Here is a 24,081-nt window from a genome sequence, read left to right on the forward strand (position 1 = left end):
TTTTGTTTGGCCAGTATAGTGCACACAATCTGTGTTTTTTTCATTCTTGCCCCAATTTCTGCTTTTTCTGATCACTTCCCTGATTCAGCATCCCTCTCAGGATACAGTAGTGCTGACCGAGCATCAGTTTTGAGACTGTGGGAAGTCATCTGGTTTCCCACTGTGACCCTGTGTTATAACATCCTGCACAGCTGACTCTTAAAATATCACCTCAGTTCATCTTGTGGAGGGAAAGTTAAGTGTACAAACAACTTGCTGCCTTAAAAAAACAAAAAAACAAACCTGAATTCTGAGATCCCAAAAGCCGCCTTGTAATCAGATTGGTTCCTCGGTGTTGTTTGGGGAAGTGTGATTATGTTGTGTAGTAGCCCCACACACTCCTCAGACATCCTGGCTTTTGTGGGCTGAGCTTCTTACACTTGTCTGTTGAATTGAAACTAGGCCAGTTCGTCTTTGGAATGACAATTACCGTGGACCATACCCAGGCCCTGTTCTGAGTCTGGAGGGGAGGTGGGGGTGATGATGAGGGTATGAAAGGAGCAAAGACGATTGGGCGCTGCCAAGACGCTCTGGACGTACAGTAGCTTCCGATGCTCGTTAACGCAGCCGAGCGGAGGGCCAGGCGCTGGGAGGATGGGAGGAGAGGAGGGGGAGGAAGGGAGAGGCTGGCACAGGCCGGGGCGGGATGTTTAGAGGCAACGTCTATCTTTAACTTGATTTTAGGGGCTCTTTTGATAAAGGGCGGCTCAGCTCAGCAAAGAATAGAGGCAACAAGCTGGGGAAACCCTCCCTCCTTCCCCGCTCGCTCCTCTTTTCTCCTCTCCTCCTTGATCTCTGCCGAGCCATCCCTCTTTTCTCTCCATCTCCTCCTGGCAGGCTCCTCTGCAACGGTGTGAGGTTGTCAGGCTGGCCCAGATTAAGGGCATTGTCCGAAGGTATTTACATCCGGCCAAACCATATTAAACAGAGATTAGGGGCTTTCATTGCACATTGCAAAAAAGAGAAAAAGAAAAAGAAAAAAAAACGAAGGAGGTAAAAAAAAAAAAAAGAAGAGGGAGCTTTTCCAAGACGAGCAGGATTTACGATTGATATAACTGTGAAATGGAGGAAGAGAAATGTGCTCTTTATGGAGGTGATGGTGGTGGTGGTGGTGGTGGTGGGTGGAGGAGGGGGCTGGACAGATCCTGTTTGAAGGTCATGTGATGCTGGCTTGTCTGAGGGGGTGGTGAGCGTGCCAAACAGTTGGCAGCCGGTCCATTTTTTCAGCATACCGTATGGAAGCAGAAGAATCTGTTGGTGGGACACAGCGAGCAGACGGGCTGCTGTGAAGGACGTCTCGGTCTGAAACAGTCTGTCTGTCTGTCTGTGTGTCTGCAGCTCTTCTGTCTTATTTTTGTAGCTTTGGCCATTATCAGTAATAAAGAGGGTTAACAGCTGAGACTGAAGGGTAAGAAACACAAACAGTTGTTACAGTCTTACTTGGTCTGGTCTGGTTGACGTTAATGACTTGGATGATGAACTGCTTGGATGAACAGTCAGACTGTCAAACAGGAAGTAAACAAATAATGTAATCTCAAATTATTATTTTTTTTTTTTTTAAGGCAAATGAATCAGTTTTTCTGTGCAGTGGATTAGTAGAAATATTTAGGTGTGCACATTTTGAGTGGTACCTGATCTAGGAAATGTTACCTAGCTAAATGTTTGTTAGCTACTTAGCTAGCTAAATGTATGAAAGCTAGCTGAGATCTGGGATGTTAGCTAGCTAATCAGCAGTTAGCTAATTAACTGTTTGATAGCTGGCTGAGATCTCAGATGTTAGCTAGCTAACATACAATTAACAAACATTTAGCTAGCTAATCAACAGTTAGCTAATTAACTGTTTGATAGCTGGCTGAGATCTCGGATGTTACCGAACAGTTAGGTAGCTAACAAAACAGTTAGCTAGCTAACTCAACTCAATTCAATACAGTCAGAGGTTTCGCTGCTAAAGTCTTTATTGGTCTTGTGTGATTAATATTCTCTTTGACAATTTTCTTGACTCTTGAGCATCAAAGTTCATTCTTAGTTTAGTTCAACCAAATTATCTTAACTCAAGGTCGACTTACTTCTTTTTTCAACCCTATTTCACTGTCTTCATCAGCTCAACCGCAGTTTTGGTTGAAAACACAACAGTAACGTAATAAGTGAGGGAGGAGTTAAGATTATTGGCTCTGTTTGTGCTAACTCTACATTTTCAAATGAACCATTATTTCATAGCTGTCAGTGGCTGCAGTTCAGCAGAAGTTCTGGAGGCTAATTTTAAAACTCATTGTACTGCTTGTGTTTGTTGCAGTAGCAGTTGTTTTCATATGTAAATAATCATCAGGCCAGTATTAAATATACCAACATGTGCAAACTCGTACTGTACACACCCACATACTGACCTCGCTCCGAGCTTCACACACATGCGCACCAATGGGCGGAGAGTGATCGCCAAAATGTGGAAAGTATTTGCAGTCCCCGTTCTAAAAGAAGGAGCCCTGTCTTTTTCAGCAGTAGAAGCAAACAACCAATTACCTGCAATAAAAAAGGCCATTTGTCGCTGAATTGCTTGCCACTGGTTTGGGGGCAGTCCGCTCTGCAGATGTTGGAAACACAGCTCTGCATTCGTAGCTTGGTGTAGTGAGAAGAATGGAACGAGGGAGCTTGATAAAGACGAATGTCTCCTTTGCCCATCTGGAATCCATCGCTTTCAAAAGCAGTTTAAACACAGATATAGTTTGAAAAAGGTATGTGTTTCTGCTTTTCTACCAGACACAATAAAAGTACCTGTTAAACGCCCTTAAAGAAAGAGTCCTGTAATCTTTTTCTCTTTATGATCCTCCTTGCTGGCCTGTTTAAACCTGCGTGGATGCTTCATTATGCAAAGCAAGAAGGCCTCGTTCTGAAACAGCACCATAAATCAGCCTTGAGAACCAGCAGGAACTTTAAAGGATGATAACAAAGTGGCAAAACTTTTTTTTTTTTTTTGTAAGTTTATCAGGTATTATTGAGGACCCACAGGTCTGTCATTTTAGCACAGCAGAGATGAAAGTCTCTGTTTTTGTCTCCTCCAGAGTAGAAAATGAATTCATCAAACTCCCACTACCCTGATGCTGAGATTTGGTTGTTTACTGACAGATGTGAAATTCAGAAAATACCCTGCAGACTCTGAATTTTAAAGAGGGCTACACATCAAGAGACATCATGCACACACCCAAATCTTTCAAGCAACCTTTTAAAGATCAAGTGTAGGTTCAGAGTTGCCTCATTTATCTTTATTTATTTGGAGTTGGTTCTCCCATTTTTACCTCACACAAACCTTGATGTCAAATGCTTAGTAATGTCAGACTGAAAAAATGTGTTAAAGACGCGTTAACAAAGCTGAAAATGGGGTGACAGAGCACTTTGGAAAATCGTGCAACCGCAGATTTGCTCTTAAAGTTCAAAGAACACATATATACAAACAAGCAAGGTTCTTCAAGGCTGCACAGTCTTTTACATTTGTCATATAGAAATTTGAAAATACTTTAATCTGCAGTTGGCTCTGGATCTGTCTCAAAGCACACACATTAACCCCAAAATGACATGTTCCTTGGCCCATGCAGGCCTAGATTTACTGTCAGTTTTCAATTAAATCTGTTGATAAGGAGCTGAGACTTCCTAGGTGGAACGTAAACATACAAAGCACCAGTGTGTGCCTTGAAATTAAAAAAATTAAAAAAAAAAAGGCTTTTGGCCTGAAAAATAGGACCCCTAATTTAACAACCCTATCAACTCCCTACAAATAGTCAGTCTGTGTTTCAAAGCATTTAAACTCCTCCTAGTCGTCCTTTAAGATATGAAAAGTTTGAATTCTGTTTTACTGAGGTAAATGTCATCCATGTTCCCTCCACGTGACCTGATACGACAGCAGTCATGGCGACAGCTCCTCGCTCTGGTCTACAAGCCTTCCTGTTCCTCCAGGATCTCTTATTCAGTCTCCCAGTGTGTAAGTGATTGTGCGTTAGAGAGGCAGGCGTGGAAAGGCTTCCCACATAAAGAGGCCTTTTCATCCCTGGGGCCGCAGTCTGCCGCCAGCCCCTGGAGAAGTTTGTAGAGGATAAATAAACCTCTTCAGACGCACAGAAAAGTCTATAAGCGGCGCATTAATAGATAGCGCCGCCGCAGTATCTCAAAGAGAGACTTATATGATTCTGAAGGGCTATTTGTTATGATATTGAGCCGAGAGGGTAAGAAGGGCCAGAGGGGCAGGGGCCTCTTGATTTATGGAGTGACTGTCCAGCCCAACACACACACACACACACAGACACTCACTGTTCCTCATTTACAATCACAGATACATACACACATTTGTACATATCCCACATTTCGCATTTACGCACACACTCAAAAAGTATATATCACACATTGCTTCCAGCTGGCCCCAGGTTCCGGCGAGGGTGCTCACGCCCCCCCTTCAAACACACACTCTCCCACACACACACACCAGGCAGCCGATAGCTCACATATGCCGCACCGGACGCGGAAACAGCAGGAACGTCTGGATGTTGATATCAAGTTGGCCGCCACCGGAGTGCTGCGGCGCAGCTTTCATTCATCTGCTTTGTCAGAACCACTTCAGGTCTGATTTATTCATGAAGCGCTTTTATATCAGACAGGTCTGTCATCAAGTGGCTCACAGAGGATAAAGAACGTAAAGACAAAAGATTTAAAATGACAAATGATACGAGACGAAGCCTTTGAATTAGTGTTTTTTAATCCCACAGCACAAAAATACCTGCAGGAATATCTCCTGGTGAAATCAGTGCAGCGGAAGAGGCACACACTCCTCTCCTGCTTTATTTGTATTTACTGTGATTAGACTAAAGGATCAGGCCTGTGTTGGCCTCTTGTTTAATATCTGACATGTGGCTCACTGCTAATAAGATGCAGATTCTTTTATTTTCTTCTTGTCTTTGTTCATTTAGTTTTTTGTAGTAATTCTTTAAAAGTGGTCAGAGCCTGGCTTAATAAATTTCACTGCAGACACATTCTCAGCATTTTCGACTTGTTTTTGAGATTTTTGTAGTCCTGTAATGGTATAAAATGCAGCTTCAAAGCCTTTTCATTAAATAATGAGACATTTTTGGCATGAACATTGTAAAAAAAAAAAAAAAAAAAAAAGAAATTGCACTTGTTGGCACCTTTGTACCTCCCTTTTTATAAAACCCTAAATTGAATAATGATTGTTTTTGAGCAAATAGTCCCAGGAATTAAACACGAGCATTAAAACCGCTTTAAGAGCCTGTGTGTTTTTGCATCTTTACCACAACTGAAGGACCGTGAGAATTAGTCCGATTAGACATCACAGATTGAAAAGCTACAGTTGTGTCTGAAACATCGTGTGACAACAACAGCACAGAGTTGTTGTACCCTTTGTAATTTGTTGCTGTGTGATTTTACTGCTCTATGAAATATGCAAAGCAGCTGTGTGAGCAGTTTGGAAGCTTAAGGTGGTTTTAGCATCTGAGGAAAACCAGGTTACTCAGTGAAACCACTGCCTGTACATGCACCTGGCAACCTGGTTAATGTAAATCCACATTCAGGTTCAGCAGGTTGCACTGACGACAACAAGAGTCACAGTCTGAATAAAGCTCCACTGTTTATATCAGCTGCTTCAGGAGGAGGGACTTTTTCAAGGACAGGAACCAAAACTGAAAGGATGTTCCTGCAGACAGCATGAAGGTGAAGTTCCTGAGTTTGTTTAAGGTTCCTGAAAAACTTCCTGTGGTCAAATGTGGACCTGATGCCAGTCTTAAGCCTCACTGTCAGATGCAGGGAGAGAACTGGCCCAGTTTGATTTCGAGCTGCACTCACATGCACAGGAAGGTGACTGACTAACGCCCTGTTTCACATTCACTCACTTCCGCACGTTCTCACCTTGTAACAACCACAGTCCACGACCACGCTTTAGGAATTTAAAGTGCTCATTCGCTAATTAGGAATTCCTCTTTTTGCATATTTCTCTGTGACACATTCACACGAGCCCATTTCAAAGAACTGTCTCCTGTCAAGGTGATCAAACCTGTGACCTCACGTTACAGGGCTTTCCCCCGAAAGCCATAACAAGGCCGCTACAGTCTCTGCTAAATCTGTCCTGAAAGGTTGTGCCGTGCCACACAGTGAAGCCTTTCAAACCAAATCCACTTTTATTCAGAACGGCTTTTTTTTTCTTTCCCACATTTAAATCTACATTTCAAAGTGCAGGATCTGAAGCAGAAACAGATATTTTGTCATTGACGGTGACCAGGAAAAAGGGAGCTTTGCTCTTTTGTGTGACACCTGAGAAATAGATTTCTTTTTTTAATGTATGAGGGATATATCCTTGTTTTGTTTTGTTCTTTCAGTAAATTGCATTTGTTTAGCCTTCGGCGGCGTTAATATCCGAGCGGAGCACAAATGTTCTTCCTATCTATTTCCCCTGGATCAAAGCAAAAGTATTTCTTTTTACAACAAGATCACAAAAATGCACTGCCTTACTTTGCTGTTAGCAAATCCTAATTAAATAAGCTGTAATGTCAGATCCATAAAGAGGACATGGTGTATTTGCTTAAGTTAAATTGCAGAAATTGCAGAATAATAACAGATACAGTTGTTTAATGTCAAACTAAGGCTTGTTTAAAAGGCAAAAGTGCACTATTCACAATTCAGAGTACTGGTTGATATTTAAAGGGCTAGTTCACCTTAAAAAAAGGAAAGACATGATAAACCTGCATGGTTAGATACTATTAGGTGTAAGTGAGACAACTAATTCTTTAAACAGGAAATATGTGCCTAATACAAAGAAGCAGCTCCAGTCAAGCTCTGGTGCTGCTGCTTTCAGAGCTGCCAGGGGAGGTTGTGCTCAAGCGTTCAGGCCCCATAAAGCTAAAGTGAGCTATGAGTCTCTGGAGATTATTATATCTACCTCATAAAGCCCAGTTCCCCATGTTTAAGACCTGAAGATATTCTAAGACCTATTTTTTTTCCTTTTCTTTCACAGAGGTCATAAGTAATACACGAAAGTAGCGAGTCATTCATGCTGGGTTTGGATTTATGCTCTCTGCACCGTCGCCTCGGTGTTTTTCTTCTTCTTTCCTGAATGGGCCTTTTTGTTTAAAAAAAAAGTGCAGTAAATATCGTTGTCAAGGCCAGAGGCCATGCAGAGAGCTGCTCAGCGATGTTAAGCTCATTATTGATTTAACATCTCCACTAGTTTTAATGGTGTAATAAGACAGAGAAAACAATTCACAACTCATCCATTCAGTTCACTTTATTCAAGAAAATCCTTTCAGGAGTGAGTTACTGTTGCTCGCTCATGTTGTGTGTATTTCACTGCATAGATGTAGCATGCTGTCCCCATTGACTTCAGCTCTGCACTACTGTAGAAATCTCAGCTGGGTTTTCATGTTATTTTCGATTTTCAGTCAATATTTCATTATTTTAACTCCAAGTTTGGGGATTTTCATCACTGAAATCTACGATCTCATTTTACCTGTAAGTTACCTGCAAGTGTAGCTTAGGATTTTGGTTGTGATGATGAGCCGAAGTGCAGACGTGTTCCTAAGGGACTTCTGGCGACGTTACCTGCTGGCTCTCCCATGTGACCAGCACCTCCGTCTGTCTGCAGCCTGCCTCACACTGAAGGAACCCATCTATAATTTAGATCACCTATTATGTATTCCCCGTGAAGATTGTCTCGTCTGGGCCGCCGCTGATTTCAACTTTGCCTCTCAACTCCAATTTTCTAATCTCACTTCGAGGCTGTCTGTGAGAGGGGGCTGCGTTCACGTCCGCTGCCTGTCAGCAAGCCTCTGTAGCGATGTTGGCCTCTCAGCGGGTCAACAGTGGGTGTGTTTGCCGTCATAAATCATGCTCTTAGCACACCTCATTCAGGCTTTCCCATGGGTGGGTGGGTGTGCATTTGTGCGTGCGAACAAGTGCATGTTGTGTACTCTGTTGCCCAAGCAGCTCATTCAAAGGCTGCGGCTGCACCCTTGCATACGTGAAAGTAGGCAGGCATTTGTGTGCGTATAAGTGTCCTTGTGTGTGTCCTTCATTTGAATGGTTGCCAGACCGACCAGAGCGCGCATGAGGTTGTCTTTCTTTTTCTTTTTTTTTTTTTTTTTTTGTCTGTCCCTGATGGCGGTGATGTGTAATTGAGGTCAGGATGAGAAGACACCTCTGATGGAGGGACGGGCGGAGACACAAGGGGACCCAGTGTTTATTTATTCAGACGTGTCCCCTCCATCTCTCCCCCATCCTCAGCGGAGGCCGGCATCCTTAGTGGAGCCAGTAAACATGTTGATTTTTCCCTGGCTCTAACCAAGCTGGCACACAGAGCTGCTGGAGTAAATGAGCTGGTGTTTGACAGGGAAAGTTGAAGATGAGGGGGCAGGGGCGTTCATTTCCACACAGCCCAGATCTGTCTTTCTCTTTATGCTGGAATAAAAAGTTGCACTTTTCATACTTCCAGAGGTAGATCAGCTGATCGTTCGCCAATGGGTTGATGGTTAACTCTGCACCTTTCAGTTTTTTTTTACACTGGGGAAACTCTATGACTCTTAATTATATGTTGGTAAAGAAAGAGGGTGTTTATACGGGATCTAAGACCCTTATTTATTAGAATAACACAATCCATACCTGTGGCGAGAAAGGTGATTATACAGGTAGAAATCAGGCAGACGTCACCTGTCCTACCTTATTATTCTACAGAATTGCCAGTAATTTGTATTGAGGTTGGCACCAATATCATTGTTGATTAGTCTGTTGTTTAATTCATTTTTCAATCATTTACTTAATAAAATATAATCTTGACATCTTCAAAAATGTCCTGTTTTGTCCAAGCAAAGTCAAAGTATCTCATGATGCAGATATAAACAAGCAAATCTTCACATTTCAGAAGCAGGACCAGAGAATATTTGGCATTTTTACTTGATCAATGATGAGTTGAATTTACCAAAAATTAACTCCCGTAATGCATCTGTAAATCTAAGCTTTTGTGACATTATGAATTTGAATTAAGTTAAAACTGGAAGACATATGAAAAGACTGGGTAAACTTGCTTTAAAAACAAAACACTAAACACCTCCTGATAAACCACTGTCTCCTTTTGTTGTGTACAGACTCTGTGTCCAGTGAGACAGCCTTCCTGGAGGACTATGTTCTGGGCATGGGGGACACCCTGGAAATGTCATGTGACCTGGAAGACCATTCAGAGCCTGTGGTCTGGTTCAAAGACGGCATAGGACTGGTGCCTAGCAACCGGACGCGGCTGGGTCAGAGGATGTTGCGCATCATCAACGTGTCGTACGAGGACTCCGGCGTCTACTCGTGTCGGCTCGCCCACAGCAACACGCTGCTCAGCAACTATACCATCAGGGTGACAGGTGAGAGGAACCTGCTGTGCTCACAACTAATGTCCACTCTACAACCACAACCTGTGACGAGGTGTCACATACATGGAAATTACATCACAAGCCAGTAATAGTTGGGAAACACTGCATTAGACAGTAAACAAGATTGTCCCACCTGGTTCTTGCAGATCATAGAACATGATGGTAACAATATTGAGATTTGTGACTAAAACAAAGTCACTATTTCCTGTCCATTCATGCAGGTTTGCACCAGTATCACCACAGATTAGACACTTTGTTGCATGCTGTAGGATGCAGTGTGCATTTGTGGAAAAAAGATTAAAAGATATAAATCCTATTTTCACTGACATTGCCCTTTAAATGAGATCTACAACCAGGGAAATGCTCATTTTCATTTTTAAAGCTATTTGAGTCACTAGCAGAGCTCCAATGGAAACAGACACTTTGGCTGCACCCTGTGGAGCTCTCAGAAAACTGACCTGCCTCAGTTTTTCTACCCATTTGACAGACAACTGAGAAGTATTTCCTATCAATAAACATTGTTGAACAGTTACAGCAGTGACGTCTCGACATGACAGCATTTCAACACGGTTTGTAGAAAAACAATGAAAACTTAGCTCAAGAGAAAAGTTCTATTATTCCTTCCTCCTGCTCGGCTTCAGGTCCAGGTTAGCTGTCTGCCAAGCTGCACGCACACACACACACAAAAACACAGCATCACACTGGTATAGACACCCGGACAGGTTTCAGAAAGATTCCCCCTCCTGATGCACAGTCGAAGGTGAAATTAATTATCATAAGTGGGAATGAGCAGCGTTTTCAACAAGTGTGTGATGCAGAATGAGCTCTAATAGGAATGTGGGAGGGGTGGGGTTGGGGGTGGGTGGCAGAAGGGAGGGAGCAGGAGCTTAACAGCGGGGCGGCTTTTCCCGTAAAACTCATGGACACCAGCTGAAACTGTTATTGACAACTAATTAGAAAGCAATTAGTGCAAAACATTTCATCATTGGAAACAGATGGGGTGGCAAGAAATGAGAGAGTTCACTCGCTCTCAACCTACCCCCCCCCGTCCTCCTCAATCTCACACACACACACACACACACACACACACACACACACACACACACACACACACACACACACACACACACACAGATGCATGTCTTTGGCTGCAAGCCGGGAAGAAAACGGCCTTTTCCAGGACTGATCAGACGTAGACAGCTTCTCCACATGGACCCAAATATCAGCCTCCGACTGCAGGAGAACACATTCTCACGACGCACTCCCCACATCACCGATTTTAAAAGGAAAAAACCGTCCGTCTTTCCAAGTCGTGCTCAGCTTTAAAGTCGGATTTTGTTTTCTTTAGACAAGTGCAAAAATTGAGGTGTGATAACTGCATTTGCTTCCAGCTCCGCTCAGGAGTAAAAACCACACAGGAAGCGAATTCGTCGCAGCCCGTTGTCAGACATTTTCATATCATTTTAACACTCAGTACATGTTTAAACTACCTATAAAGTCAGACTTTTTACAGTATGTGGCGGCAATATCCTGTTCTCCCCCCGCTAAAACCGCCCGCTCTCCTCCCTCTACTCTAAACACAGCCTCAGCTCCATCTAAAACACACATGGACTATTGTGTTTTTCCTCAAATATTTGAGTAAGGTGTCAGATATTTAGGAGCAGTATCAGATTTAGCACCTGGACGGCGTCCAGAGAGCGGAGAGCAGCCAGATCATATTGTACACACACGCACACACAGTACACGTGTTGGAAACAAGAAGTTGTAATGTAAGGAGATGAAAGAAGTTCTCTGCAGTCTGAAGAGTATGAAAATGAACAACTCTTGTGTTTGGAGACTTTGCAGATGCAACACAAATTCCTCAATGAGAATCAGATACGGATAAATTCAGCTTAGGTCAGGTTTAAATAAAACAGTGTGCTCACATAATTGTTTCCTAATCTACTGTTAATCATTATAAGAATCAGTGTGTTTGCTAATTCATGTTTTCAGTTTAGGTCCTGTAATTATATGCTCTTGCACATGTAGATGATTGTAGTAGATGCTTTGGATGCATCCACTCGTTTTTATTCTCAAAGTTTGATTAAGCTAATAAGGTAAATCTGGTTTGTTAGTGAGTAAAATGTTAACAAGAGCAATTAAAGCTCTAAAAGCTAAAAGCTGAAACCTCACTATAAACAAATATTTTCACTTCTGTTGAGATCAGTGTGTTGGCTGCTGGAAATGTTGTTTTGTCAAGCTGGCCTCATGGCTCAGTCCACAATATTCACCAATACTTTTGTTTATGACCAAAGCCTCAGCTGTTCTTTGTTTAATGCTAATTAGCAAATGTAGACATGTTAGCATTGTCATTGTGAGCATGTTAGCATGCTAAGACAGTTAGCATTAACATTATGCCAACTAAACATCAACATCTTAGCATTGATGTGAGCATGTTACAATGCTAAAGTTAGCATTTAGGTCAAGTGTAGCCTCACAGAGCTGCTAGCGTAGCGCTGAAGTGCCTCTGTTTGTGTCAGTAAGTGCTCATTATAGTTTTTTTAAAGGTAGTGTCATGTTTGCAGTGATGAAGCTCATCAAGACTGAAATGTGAGTCAAACTGTTCGCTTTCTGCTGAGCTGCAACACAATAGCAGAGCGGGGTCGTGGACTAAGGTGTCGGATAATAGAAAAACAAAAACCTGCTAGTCAGAAGTTTCAGGAGCAGTTTTAGCTCGCCACGGTTGTCAAGGTAACAGCTGGCTCTCATTAACAAGACCTGTGGAGGTGAACCAGAAAACTTAAAGGTCAGAGCGAAAATGATTACAGAGCGCCTGCAAAAATGTGTGATACAGCAAATCTAAACAGTCGCATTCGTGGCTGAGAGGTAATTAGACGTCATCTGACACGCTAACTGTTGCAAAGATATGACTAGAAACTGTTGTTTTTGTATGTGTATCTGTGTGTGTGTATCTCCACATATGCACACACACACACACACTCACACGAGCATGTCGCAGCAGCAGCAGCACTAATGACCCTCTCATTTGTACCGTCTGTGGAAATGTTTGGGTTGTAATATCTGAGAGAGCCGCCACGCTACAGAGAACTGTAGACTCATTCATGACTTTCTCAATGAGCAGAGTCAGTTTTAACATGCATTCATGCACACGCGTGTGTGTGTGTGTGTGTGTGCGTGCATGTTTTTATGTGGACATTTGTGTAATCATACTTGTTTTTGAACACACACCATTTAATCTCCACTGAGCATTTAACATGCACAAAATTCCTGCTTTTATTTTTTTCTTTGTTTTTTCCCCCTCTCTCTCTCTCTCTTTATTTTTCCTCTTGCACAAAATAAATGATGTGGTACAAGTCTTCCAGATGTAATTTTTGTGTTATCTGATGGCTAACACAGTTCAAGTAGTCTGAGGAATAAGGACATTTTATTACAATGAAGAAGTTGTCCAGATATTTTTTTGATTTCTTCTGTCTTTTCTTTTAAGATTCTCTGTCGTCTGGTGATGATGAGGACTATGATGAAGATCCAGAAGATGCAGGTAATGCAAATGGTGAATTCTTAATTATTATTTTCTAGCCACACCACTCAGGTTAAACAGCAATATGAGCTCATGATAAACATTAATAGACTTTTTCTACTTTTTTGTATCTCATTGAAATCTAAAAAAAAAAGTCACACAACCATTCACTTTTTCTGAGAAGAAAACAAAGCAACCTCCAACAGTGTTTGTATCACATAAAACACCCAGCATTAATGTGTCCCAGCAAAAACACAACCTCAAGTTCTGTGAAGGCAGCATGAACCACATCATTGAGCTTAATGAGTAGCACCTGCCACACACACACACACACACACACACACACACACACACACACACACACAGCTAGAAGTGGGAGGTGTTAACTGCTGTTAATAGTTTTAGGTCAGGAAGATTCAGCTTTGTTTAAATGTTATATTGTTCTATAACCTTTGCTTTGGTTGCAAAAGGGTTGATTTGATTCCTATATGGAGCATATTAATATTAAAGGCTGTGCACTGACTAAGAACAGACCGATATGGATCCATCCACTGAACTAACCACAGCCCCAACTAAACCACAGTTCTTTCATTTACTTTAAAAGTCAGATTCTGATTATATTGGCTTTTATTGGAGACCATGATAAGTTATTGCAAACAGCACATATATTATTCACAAAGCAATGGAACCCCTGCAGGAATCAAGTGCAGTATAAATGAATTGAACAAAGTTATAAAATTCTCAAAAAGGGGGTTTAATTTACTTGTAACTTAGATTGATTAACGGACTACTTAAAAAAATATATAAAAACATAGATGCATGGTGTAAATAGTCCACTGGAGAGTTTTTGCCTCCACATGCCTCTAAACAAATCATGGTTATTGAAAAGATTGCAGGCCCTCTGATTCTTATTTAAGTCTTTATATCTTCAGTTAGCTCTAGCGCCAGCTCTGGATTATTCACCAAACTTGATAAGCGAGTGAAAAGTGCACCCCAGTGTTTGCTGTAGTTACAGTTGTCTTTTTTGTTGTCAACAGTTAATCTGAATTTTAGAGTTTTGGGCTCATTTCACTTGTCGAAAATGTTGTTTGTAGGAGCCACAAGAAAGTTTCTTCTACAGACAACCGTTGGATTTACGCAGCTGATAGACTTCTACGAGCACAATCTGAGTTTCATATCTGTGATTGGAATTTTATGGCTCTTATAACCACGCGCTGTCTTCCTGTGCTCACATTAAAGCTTCTCCCTCGAGCGCTAAACTAAACGCCACCATCACACACATCAAAAGCCGGGGGTTTCTCCGGCGGGTAGCACCCCTCTTGGCGCTGTGTTGTGATGTGAGCTGCGTTGGCACTCGGAGACACGCGGAGTTCAGGCGCAGGTGAACAAAGAACAATGAGGGATGACTTCTGTAGGCTGCGCACACTTTACACGCTCTGTTCTGTCAGCTAGCATGACTCCAGAGAGAGAGAGAGAGAGAGAGAGAGAGAGAGCGTCTCCACCCCTTGGCGGGCTCTCGACCAGCCAGACGCCACACTGTGCTGCCTTTGTTGTACCGTACAGAGGGAGACAGCGGAAGGTGAGGTGCAGACAGTCAAAGGCAGGCGAGAAAAACAAGAGACGTGAAATGATGGAAACGCGGTGAAAGAGGAAGAGATGACAGGATAGAAATGAAGGGAGGGAGACAACAGGAAGCCAGACTGGGAAACTAAGAGAAAGGAAGTGATAGATAGATAGATGCACAGATAGATTTAAGTTGATACAACTGCGAAACACAAAACTTTCCGCTGAATTATAAAACCATTTGCATTCTTTGACAAAGATGAAAGATTCGATTAAACAAGTCTACATCTTGACAGTGGGCTGCAGCCGTTAGTGCAAAACTGAAAAAATGCCAGAAACATGCCAGCAGTGTCAAACAGCCCAAGATATCTTGAACTAAATCCCAGAACCTTAACTGCTCAACAGAATTGGTGCCAGAAGCGAAATGTGGAACTGTTTCTGTGACGGCATGACAGGCGGACGCCAAGCCGAAATCAAAGGCCCTTTGTAAACGTCACTACAAAGCTGCAACCAAATCAAGTACCGCCACACTTGACACTGAGTAAAATACTGAGTCAATGACACTGAGATTGCTGAAACAGCCCAAATACTCTATTAATCTTTCACCCCAAGATGAGTTGCCACGCAAAACATTTTTTTTATTTTTATAATCCAAATAATTTGACAGCAAATGACTTTCTCAAGGATAAAGAAAACATCAGATGAAATAACATTAAAAATCTGATTCTAATTCAAAACCAAGCTTACTTGTCTTAGTTAGATCTAGTTTCAATGGGTGTTCTGATGATCTTGGGCAGTGGTTTCCAACCTGTGGGCCTGGGACCACTGGTGGTCCCCAGAAGCATTGCAAGTAGGCCAATAAATCATTTGCAAAATAGCACAATATTTTGGTGAAAACCTTTTTGTTGTCGCTGGTCGGACGATTTTGCCACCAGATCACATCATATACTTATTTGCTATCTCAGTTTGATCGTGTGCTAGAAGATGACATATCCACGGCAAAAACAATGGATAGCTGGTTAGCAACAGGAAGAATTAAAAGGAAAGAGAGTGAAGACACAGATGGTGAATCGACAAGTGATCTCACCCCTGCTTTCAGTCCAGTCCTGACAATCATTCGATCATTCTCACTCAAAAGTGCTCTGAGAACGTATTTTTTGGCCTCTGTATTGTTACGTGTCAGATTTGGGCCGCCAACACTTTTTAAGATTTTGAATTGGGTCATTTCCAGTCACCTCTCTACTATCAAAATAAAGGTAAATATGCTCCTCAAAAAATCTTAAAAAGTTCTATAAGTAAAAACATCACATTAAATGTTTGGTATTTAAGTTTTTTTGTCATAAGGATTTCCTTACTTTTCAGAGCCGGGAGAGAAATCTATATTTTAACTCAGCAGTTGCTGCTGATGACAGACTGCAAAGGGAGCTCTGACAACAACAGACTGTCAGAAACATGCAGCAACTGTTAGTGTGGCTGGCGCTTGGAAAAAAATAACTGTCAAGTCTCAGTAACAAGTCAAGTAATCACCTTATAACTCTCTTATTTTCTTATTTTACCTCCGTGGAATCTCCTGTCGCAGCACTCGATGGTTCAAGCGCTCAATCATTTATTAAAGGCAGGAGTCTCTGTTAAAGTCTGTTGTTTTGGTGAGATCACTTTCATCATTTAATCCCTTCGTTCTCCTCACTTCAGATGCTGCAGAATTAGAAAAATCTTGCCTTATATTCATATTTGCCTTTTTTTAAGGCACTTAGCTGTTGCTCTTATCCAGATTATAGAAAAAAGCAGCTGAAAGCTTCCTGTTGCTGCCTTTGTACTGTAAGTCATTCTGGATAAGCTTAACGCCTGCAATGTAGAACCTGAATGTGTGTTGAATGTGCAGCTTTACTTCTTGGTGAAAGCCTGGAGTGTTTTCTAAACAGGCCAAAGTGGCAAAAGCAGCAGAGGCTTACTGCAGACATCCTGAATGCCAGTAAATAGCCTCAGACTGCCAGACTTAATCTCTGGATGTAAGTCTACCTCATGACATACGAGGCTCCGATTTCCTGGCCAAAAGGAGAGGGATTAGCCCAGAAACGCTAAACCCCTATCGCTGCTTAATGTCCGCTAAGCCACTGCTAATTAGCCGGCTGTAGCAGGAAGGAGCCATGTGACGAGCCACACAGCCAGACGGAGAGTCCCCGTCGGTGAGCGGAAGAACATCCGCATCCACATGCAGAGAGGACAATAACTGAGATGTGGAGACAGTAAAAGAGTCAGGTTATTAATGAGGGAGAGGTGGTAGAAAACATTCACTGATTGACAGGCAGATGGAGAGAATTGCAGGGCGAGAGAGGAGAAGAAGAGAAGATTTGAGGAGTTGAGTCACTCGGAGCTGTCGCCGTAGCTGCCAGTTGAAATGATGCTGCTGGCCACAGCTGACTGTTCTCAGAGGAGAGACAAACAGACAGAGAGAAAGACAGACAAGCTGCTGCAGTCATGAGCTCATTCTCCACCACCTCCAGAACGCGCTCAGCTGTCTCCAAAGGCCCTCTGGGGAAAGGCAGGGAAGATATGCGCCCGCCCAGCAGCCACAGTAATTCCTGCGGAGTCGACGCCGCGCATAAACGATGCTATCCACCAGTGTGTGAGATTGACACCAGATTTGTGTTTCATATTTTAATATGAAACCATGTCTGTTGCTGTTGCCTCTGCATCTTTCCAGTTTACACTCAAATCTCAGGCATGCACACTGAGTGAGCAGGTGAAGGTTTGGAGTGAATAGACACTGAACCGTGAGGTCAACATGTGGCAGTTCTGCTCTGAAAGGCAGCACTAAGGAAACCACATGGGTTGCAGGAGAAGAAATAAAGTTAAAATTGGTTAATGATCAGCGAACAAGTACAATCACCTGTGAAACAAAGGAAACCCCAGGAAGGCGTCACTTATTGCTGCCATTCATGCACTAAAGTCATATCATGGAAAAAAAGATGTTTCCAATGCAAATGAAGTGTTAAACTGAAATATTGAATGAATTAATGAATATTCTTGAATCAAGGTGGCATCATATTGAAATTTGTGGAAAAAGTGAAATAGTTAAAGATATTAAGTAAAAAAAAAAAACATCAGTAACTGTCCCTTATGTGTGATTCATTCCTTATGCATTCGTCAGTAAAAAAATATTTCACCTGTTTTGACCTGTGATTGTGCAGTAGTTCCCTGACGTGGACCTCTCAGAATGTGCTCTGTGATGCAACATTTTCAACAGTTTGAAGACAAGAACCGACCAGCTGCGTTATAATGCAGGTCTGATAGACGGGCAAATAAAAGGTCAGAGGTGAGACCATCATCCGCCCTCACACGATGATTAGGATTTATTAAAGTGAGTACTTTTTGCAGTGTGGAAAGTGGTGTACACACTCGGAGCCTGTGTGTAGTGAAAGGGCAGTGTGTGTGTGTCGAAAGGGAGGAATGTTAACAGAGCCTAATCTGTGCTGTGCTGTGCTCCTGAGCTATGCAGCCTCCTTGTTTACCCTGGCAGGAGAGCAGAGAGCCGGACGCCGGGCCACGCTACGCTGCTCCGCAGCCGCCATTCCTCTGACTCTGTTTGCCTAGAGTCCCTGCAGGCCCTCCGGGGCAGCGCGCCTTCAAAGAGCCCCAGTGTAATCTGTAATGAAATCTGCCTATGGGCTCGCAGGCGTCAGCGAGGGCAAATTATACAATTACACAATTAGACCTCCCCCCTCCTCCTTTCCCCAGATCGGTGTCTGAGCGCTCAAGGGCCGTGTGCTGTGGCGATCAGCACCGCAGCGTGTCCTGCTCCAGCTAATTGCTGTTGCACTGAAGTCGGGCTGATAGAGAGCCACAGTCACGCTCCTCCGACCTGCAACGCAGAGCCAGAAGTCAGAGGAAAAGTGAACACAGAGCTGCAGGGTTTGTGTGTGTGTGTGTGTGTGTGTGTGTGTGTTGTCATGAGTGTGAAACACTTGTTACAGTAAAGCCTAGTCCAAATACAAAGAAAATGCCAAGACTGCACAATCCCCTAAACCTGTTAATTTAATAACAGAAGTATTTAGAAAATGTTAATGTGCATCTGGATCTGCATCAAAGAACACAGTGTGTTTTGCAATGCATGTGCCAGATTTCTGTCCCTCAAGTAAGTTTGGTAGCTTCGTAATAAAATATGGAAAAAGAAAAGAAAAGGAAAAAAAAGCTTTGTGATGTAAAAGAAATTCTTAGAAAAGGTCCCTGAGCCTTATCGAAAACTGTTTTTTTTTTGTTTGTTTTTTTATCCAACTTTCCACCAGATTTCATTTAAAATAGTCACAATACTTAGACCCTATTTTATGTGCATTGTCTGCAGTCTAATGTTACTCATCACACTCATCCCAGACAACAATAATCCTAAACCAACATCATAAACAGATGATAGCTGTTTGTGATGTTAGTTTAGGATTATTGTTGTCTCAGCCCACTCGACCCATTCAGTACAGAAACAATATAAAACATCTGTTCTACTATACTGAAACATTAGCACATCAATTTAGCAAAATGAGAGCTACGATAGAAGCTATCTTATCAATAATGAAGTGTGGCAACACTTATTATTATAATATTCCATTCCCTAACTGTTAGCATTATCATCCAGGGAGTTTAGCTATGTTGCTGATTAATAAGGCTGGCTAGCTGGCTAGCTAACCGACATATCATATAAATGCAGTCAGTGTATCATGCACTGAGAGTGGATTAGATCGACGTCACTAGCCTATATTTTGCTAGCTAGCAAGCTGATAAGGATATTGCACTTTACAAAGCCTATTTCAACAAAACGTGACGTTAGCGTTAGCTTCGCCAGATCTCCACGCTTTGTTTTGGTGCAGCGCTGCGGTCAAATATTTTCTATATTATCAAATATAGTTTATAATCTAATTAAAGTAACAGTGCATCTTAATTACTTTAGTTTTTTTGAAGTTTTCTTTATGTTACGCACAGAACCTTTTAGAAGCAGCACGTTTTGTTAAAGGTTTTGTGAAAGGTGCAGAACTTGTGGTTAAATGAACACCTGAAACGTATATCCTGACTTTTGTATTTGAGTTCAGATCATGCTTCAGACACTGCTACTGATTACAGCTTTGATGAGTGGACTGGGAGGTGTAATGGAATACAGTTTCCCAGTAAACATACCAATGCATGTGTGTGTTTGGAGGCGTGACAGCCTCTGTGCGTGTGAATGAGACATAACTCCACCCGCCGCCTGACCTCACCCCGTCAGTGATTTCTGCAGCCGTGCTTTGGAGTCTGTTATCGAACGTAAACCAAACAAACAGCAGAACAGGAGTACAGTCGTGTATTTTTAGGCTCCCGGAGAGATCTCCCTCCTCAGTTATCTTCTGCAACTGACAGGTGGACATGCATGACACTGTAACTGCAGAGCTGAGAGAGTATGTTGTGTTAAACCACTTTCCACTCCAGTGACTGCACGCAGGGCAGGGTTATCTTCTGACCCCGTCCCTGCGGAGGTTTAGGGGTATCAGCCCTGGGCCCCCTCCTCCTCCTCCTCCTCCTTCTCTCAGAAAATCCCACTCCCTTCTGCTGAGGAAATACCATCCAGCCAATTAGACACGGGATGGGATTCCTGTGTGTTTCTGAGCGTACAGAGCAGGACCACAGTAAATCAAAAACACTCTGAAATCAAAATATCGACTGCTGTTGCTGAACTGGAAAAGGCTGCAATTTTTTTCCTTTTCTTAGAGTTGAAAGTGCCCGTATCAGCTTCTTAAGTGAGCTGTTAAGTCACATTTTTAAAGCATTAGATAGAAAACATTTCTCTGTGTACTCTTTTATCACATTACTAAATGATGATAATAAAATGAGCAAATCAACCCTTCATTTATAATAATCTATTTTATCCTCAGTGCATTTTTATTTTAAATTGTTGGTCTTATATGTATATGTATATATATATGTGTGTGTATATATGTATATATATATATATATATATATATGTGTGTGTGTGTGTGTGTGTGTGTGTTTTAAATATTTTATATTCTTCATTTCTTGTTTCTGTAATATTGACTTTGATTCTGCTTTTCTTTCTCTGCATTTTTATCCCATTTTTATTGATTTTCTGAAGCATAGACTGTGCAGTGATTTTCACAAGAGAACCTTGTTTATTGCAAGCTGCAGAAAATAAACAACAAATTGTAAATTCAGAGGAACTAAATGCAGTTAAAATAAATGTATATCAATGTGCTACTTAAAAAAAAAGTAAAAACTATAAGTCTTAAATTCCCTTAAAAACTGATGAAGTACCTTCTGCTCAGGGCAGGGAGAAGTTCCTCATGGGGAATCAGGCTAGATGGCTTGAGCAGCACTTTCCAATGTCCCTGTGCAGGCAAAAAAAAAAAAAAAAACTAGCACCACCTTCACTGCACTTCACTGCCAGAAAATCCAAAAAGAAGACATCACAGCTCTCCCACTCTGTTTTACTGACAGGTGATCTCGTGGAGAAACAGAGCAGTTAGCACTTAGCAGCTAATGGTCAGCAGATAAACCAGTCTCACTGTGTTTTTGAGACCAAACCATGGAGACACCACTGCTCATTCTGAATCCATGCAGGTGTCTATTTTGGGTGAGAAAGGTCATGGAGGCTGAAGGATCATCAGCAGGAGTAAGGAGGTGTCTTTAGGCCCAGATGAGTTCAGGAGCAGCAGCAGCAGCAGTAGGAGGCAGCGGAGGTGGAGGACCACACATCAGGAGAGAGACTGTTTAAAAACTCAGTGTGTGTTTCTGTTTGACCGAGTGTGTGTGTGGCTCATTACGATGCCAAGAAAACAATGTGTTCAGACTCCTTGGAGGATTGTCCCACGCTGCGCGCGGTGTCGCTCCAAATACGCCGAGACGGAGGAGACACAGACAGAGAGAAGTAATGATATCTAACAGATATTTCCCTTTTAAGGTGGAGGCAGTTGTGTGTGTGTGTGGTTGCACGCGGAGAGTGTTTGTCTTTGCAAGCTGGGGAGTCTCTAACTCAAGCAGGGAGCAGGGTTCAGAGTCTGTTAACACACACACACACAGTTAGTTCAATAGAAGTGAAGTAACGTTCTGTTTGTTTGCTTTCTATGAAGATTCGTCTGCATCTTTCATCACTGAACCTCTCTCAGTCTGGTTGTAATTACTCTGTAAAGCTGAAGCCAAAGTTTTATGGCAGGAGCCACAGAAGTGTGTGTCAGAAATATATCAGAGCACCCCGGGCATTATGATAAGCAGACACACACACACACGTGTTAGATCAGAGATGATCACACACAGGTATTAAATGTATATTTGCTGTGATTGACATCTCACCTGAGTTGTCCTGATAAGATCAACTCCACTCATGTGGTGCTCGACGGTGAGAATCACTCTCTAAATATTGTTTGACACAGGTCTGATAGCACACACTCACATGAGCGCACACAAACACACATACAAGCCCCAGATATTGAGATGGTAATTAGCTCCTCTCTCTCCTCCTGCATTTAGAAAGTAAAAGAGACATCTGATGACCGGTCAGCCACCTCCCCAGCTTTTGTCCTGGGAAACACACACACAGACCTATAAAGAGAGCGAGTGAGCCATGCATCAGTGCTCTCACCCTCCACACCCACACGGCAGGAACAATAGGCCTCTCTGACTCGCTACTCTCCCTTTGTCCGTCGTCTTCTCAATACAACTCAATAAATCGCCCTGACAGGTTTCCAAACTCTCAGGATCAGATGATTCAAATGAACTCTTGCATTGTTAGCAGGGGAAGAAGACGATGAGCTTTGTTTGACCCTCACAACGCTTCACACACACGTTTTGTGTCCTTTCAGCATCTGTCAAGCTGTGTTTTACACCATTTGGGCATCTTGAACTTAACTGTATCTCTTCGGACAGCGAGGTGGGCTTGAAATTAGAGAAAGACATGCTTATAACCAAAATGTAAAAGGTCTGATCCCAACTGTAGCAAGTAAACATCTTCAAGAAACTACTGTATCTGCCAAACTTACTGAATCAAAAACCTCTTCAAACTCACCTTTTCAAAAGCTACTTTTACATTTTATAACTTTTATAACTATGAGAAGAAAAAAACAAAGGTATAAGGTTATGACTGTCTCTATGAATGGCCCAGGTATTTTATATTTTGTTCGTCAGGGCACTGAGGGAAGACCTCCAGTGAAACCACAACCTCACATCTGTTACGGCAAAGTACATAACTCATCCAATATGGACCAATTTGAAGACAGGGCAGAGGTACAAGTTGTCCCATCTGTACCATCTTTTAGCAATTTCAAAAACATGTAACTATGAAATACTGGAGGGTCTGCCCCAAAATGTCTATGATCTAAGAAAATGGAGAACTGAGGACAAATCAGTTTGGGTACAAAAGTGGTACAAGTCAGTCACAAAAATGAGACATGAGAAATGAGTCCTTTAGGACTTGAACGCCAGCCATCAATCAGCCATATTAAAACACTATTAACAAAGCTTTCAAGAGAACATTTTTGAATGTTGTGTCATTTTAATAGTGAGCGTTCAGCCCTGAAAGGTTTGCATCCACTAACATTTTGCTTTCAAAGACATATTACTTGGCTTGGACTGACATTGATGCTAGAATTGAGACTTTTCTCACATTCACGTAACAAGTTAGACCTTTTTCAGATGACTTGAAACTTGACTTGCAACTTGTTTCAACCGACAATAGTGCCTTGACTTGGGTTTGTCATATATGACTTGAATCTCTACTTGAGTCATGTCTGAGAGACTTGGACTGATTTCAAATGACTTGAGATTTTCTCTGACAGACTCGAGAGTTCACTTGGACTGATCTTTAATGATTTGAGACTTGTTCAGACAGACTTGAGACTTTGCTTGAGAATTCTCTTAAATTATTCAAGACTTTATGGGACTTGTCTTGAATGTCTTGAGATTTGACTTGAGATCAGTATTTTTAATGACTTCAGACTTGACTGGGACTTGTCTTAAATGACTTTAGAGCTGTCTTGAGACCAGTATCAAATTATTTGAGATATGTCTTGAGTTACTCTACTTGAGTTTTAACTTGAGTTTTGTCTCAAATACTCTGACAGACTTGAGACTCGACTTGGACTTGTCTGTAAATGGCTTGACTATCCATTAAATTTTATATCCTAATAGAACATATGTCTTGTTTTGGCAAAGTATATTTCCATGTCTGACACAAGACCCTGTTTTGTGTGTCATCAACAGAAGCTCCATATTGGACCAGGCCTGACCGGATGGACAAGAAGCTTCTGGCTGTTCCCGCTGCCAACACTGTCAAATTCCGCTGCGCCGCAGCCGGAAACCCAATGCCAACTATCCACTGGCTGAAGAACGGCAAAGAGTTCAAGGGAGAGCAGAGGATGGGAGGCATCAAGGTGAGAGAATTTCACTTCAGACTTGTTAACACCTAAAGGTCAGAGAGCAGGGCTGTGATTCAGAGAATCAAATCCTCGCACCAGCTCTGCCTGGAGGAGGTAATGTTCTGTCCTGCTTGAGCAACCATCAAAGTGCCTTTTAGCAAGGCATCTTAATCCCCTG

The 24,081-nt window shown here is 42.2% G+C and overlaps 1 protein-coding gene across 9 annotated transcripts in view; it reads left to right on the forward strand.

Moving 5' to 3' along the window:
- fgfr3 (fibroblast growth factor receptor 3) overlaps positions 1-24,081 on the forward strand; it is an 81,279-nt gene that overhangs the window by 18,628 nt on the left and 38,570 nt on the right. For 4 of the 9 annotated variants that reach the window (XM_071497455.1, XM_071497454.1, XM_071497456.1 and 1 more), the window contains exons 3-5: positions 9,165-9,428; positions 12,922-12,975; positions 23,749-23,918. In XM_071497455.1, coding sequence (XP_071353556.1) covers positions 9,165-9,428; positions 12,922-12,975; positions 23,749-23,918 — 488 coding nt within the window. Of the gene's footprint in view, positions 1-5,821; positions 9,429-12,921; positions 12,988-23,748; positions 23,919-24,081 lie in introns of those variants that run through there. The other 5 variants (XM_071497450.1, XM_071497452.1, XM_071497449.1 and 2 more) reach the window with 2 other exon arrangements.

Source organism: Trachinotus anak, unplaced genomic scaffold (genome assembly GCF_046630095.1).
Source record: "Trachinotus anak isolate AG129_WGS33_773 ecotype Australia unplaced genomic scaffold, CSIRO_AGI_Tana_v1 ptg000015l, whole genome shotgun sequence".
Classification (NCBI taxonomy): domain Eukaryota; kingdom Metazoa; phylum Chordata; class Actinopteri; order Carangiformes; family Carangidae; genus Trachinotus; species Trachinotus anak.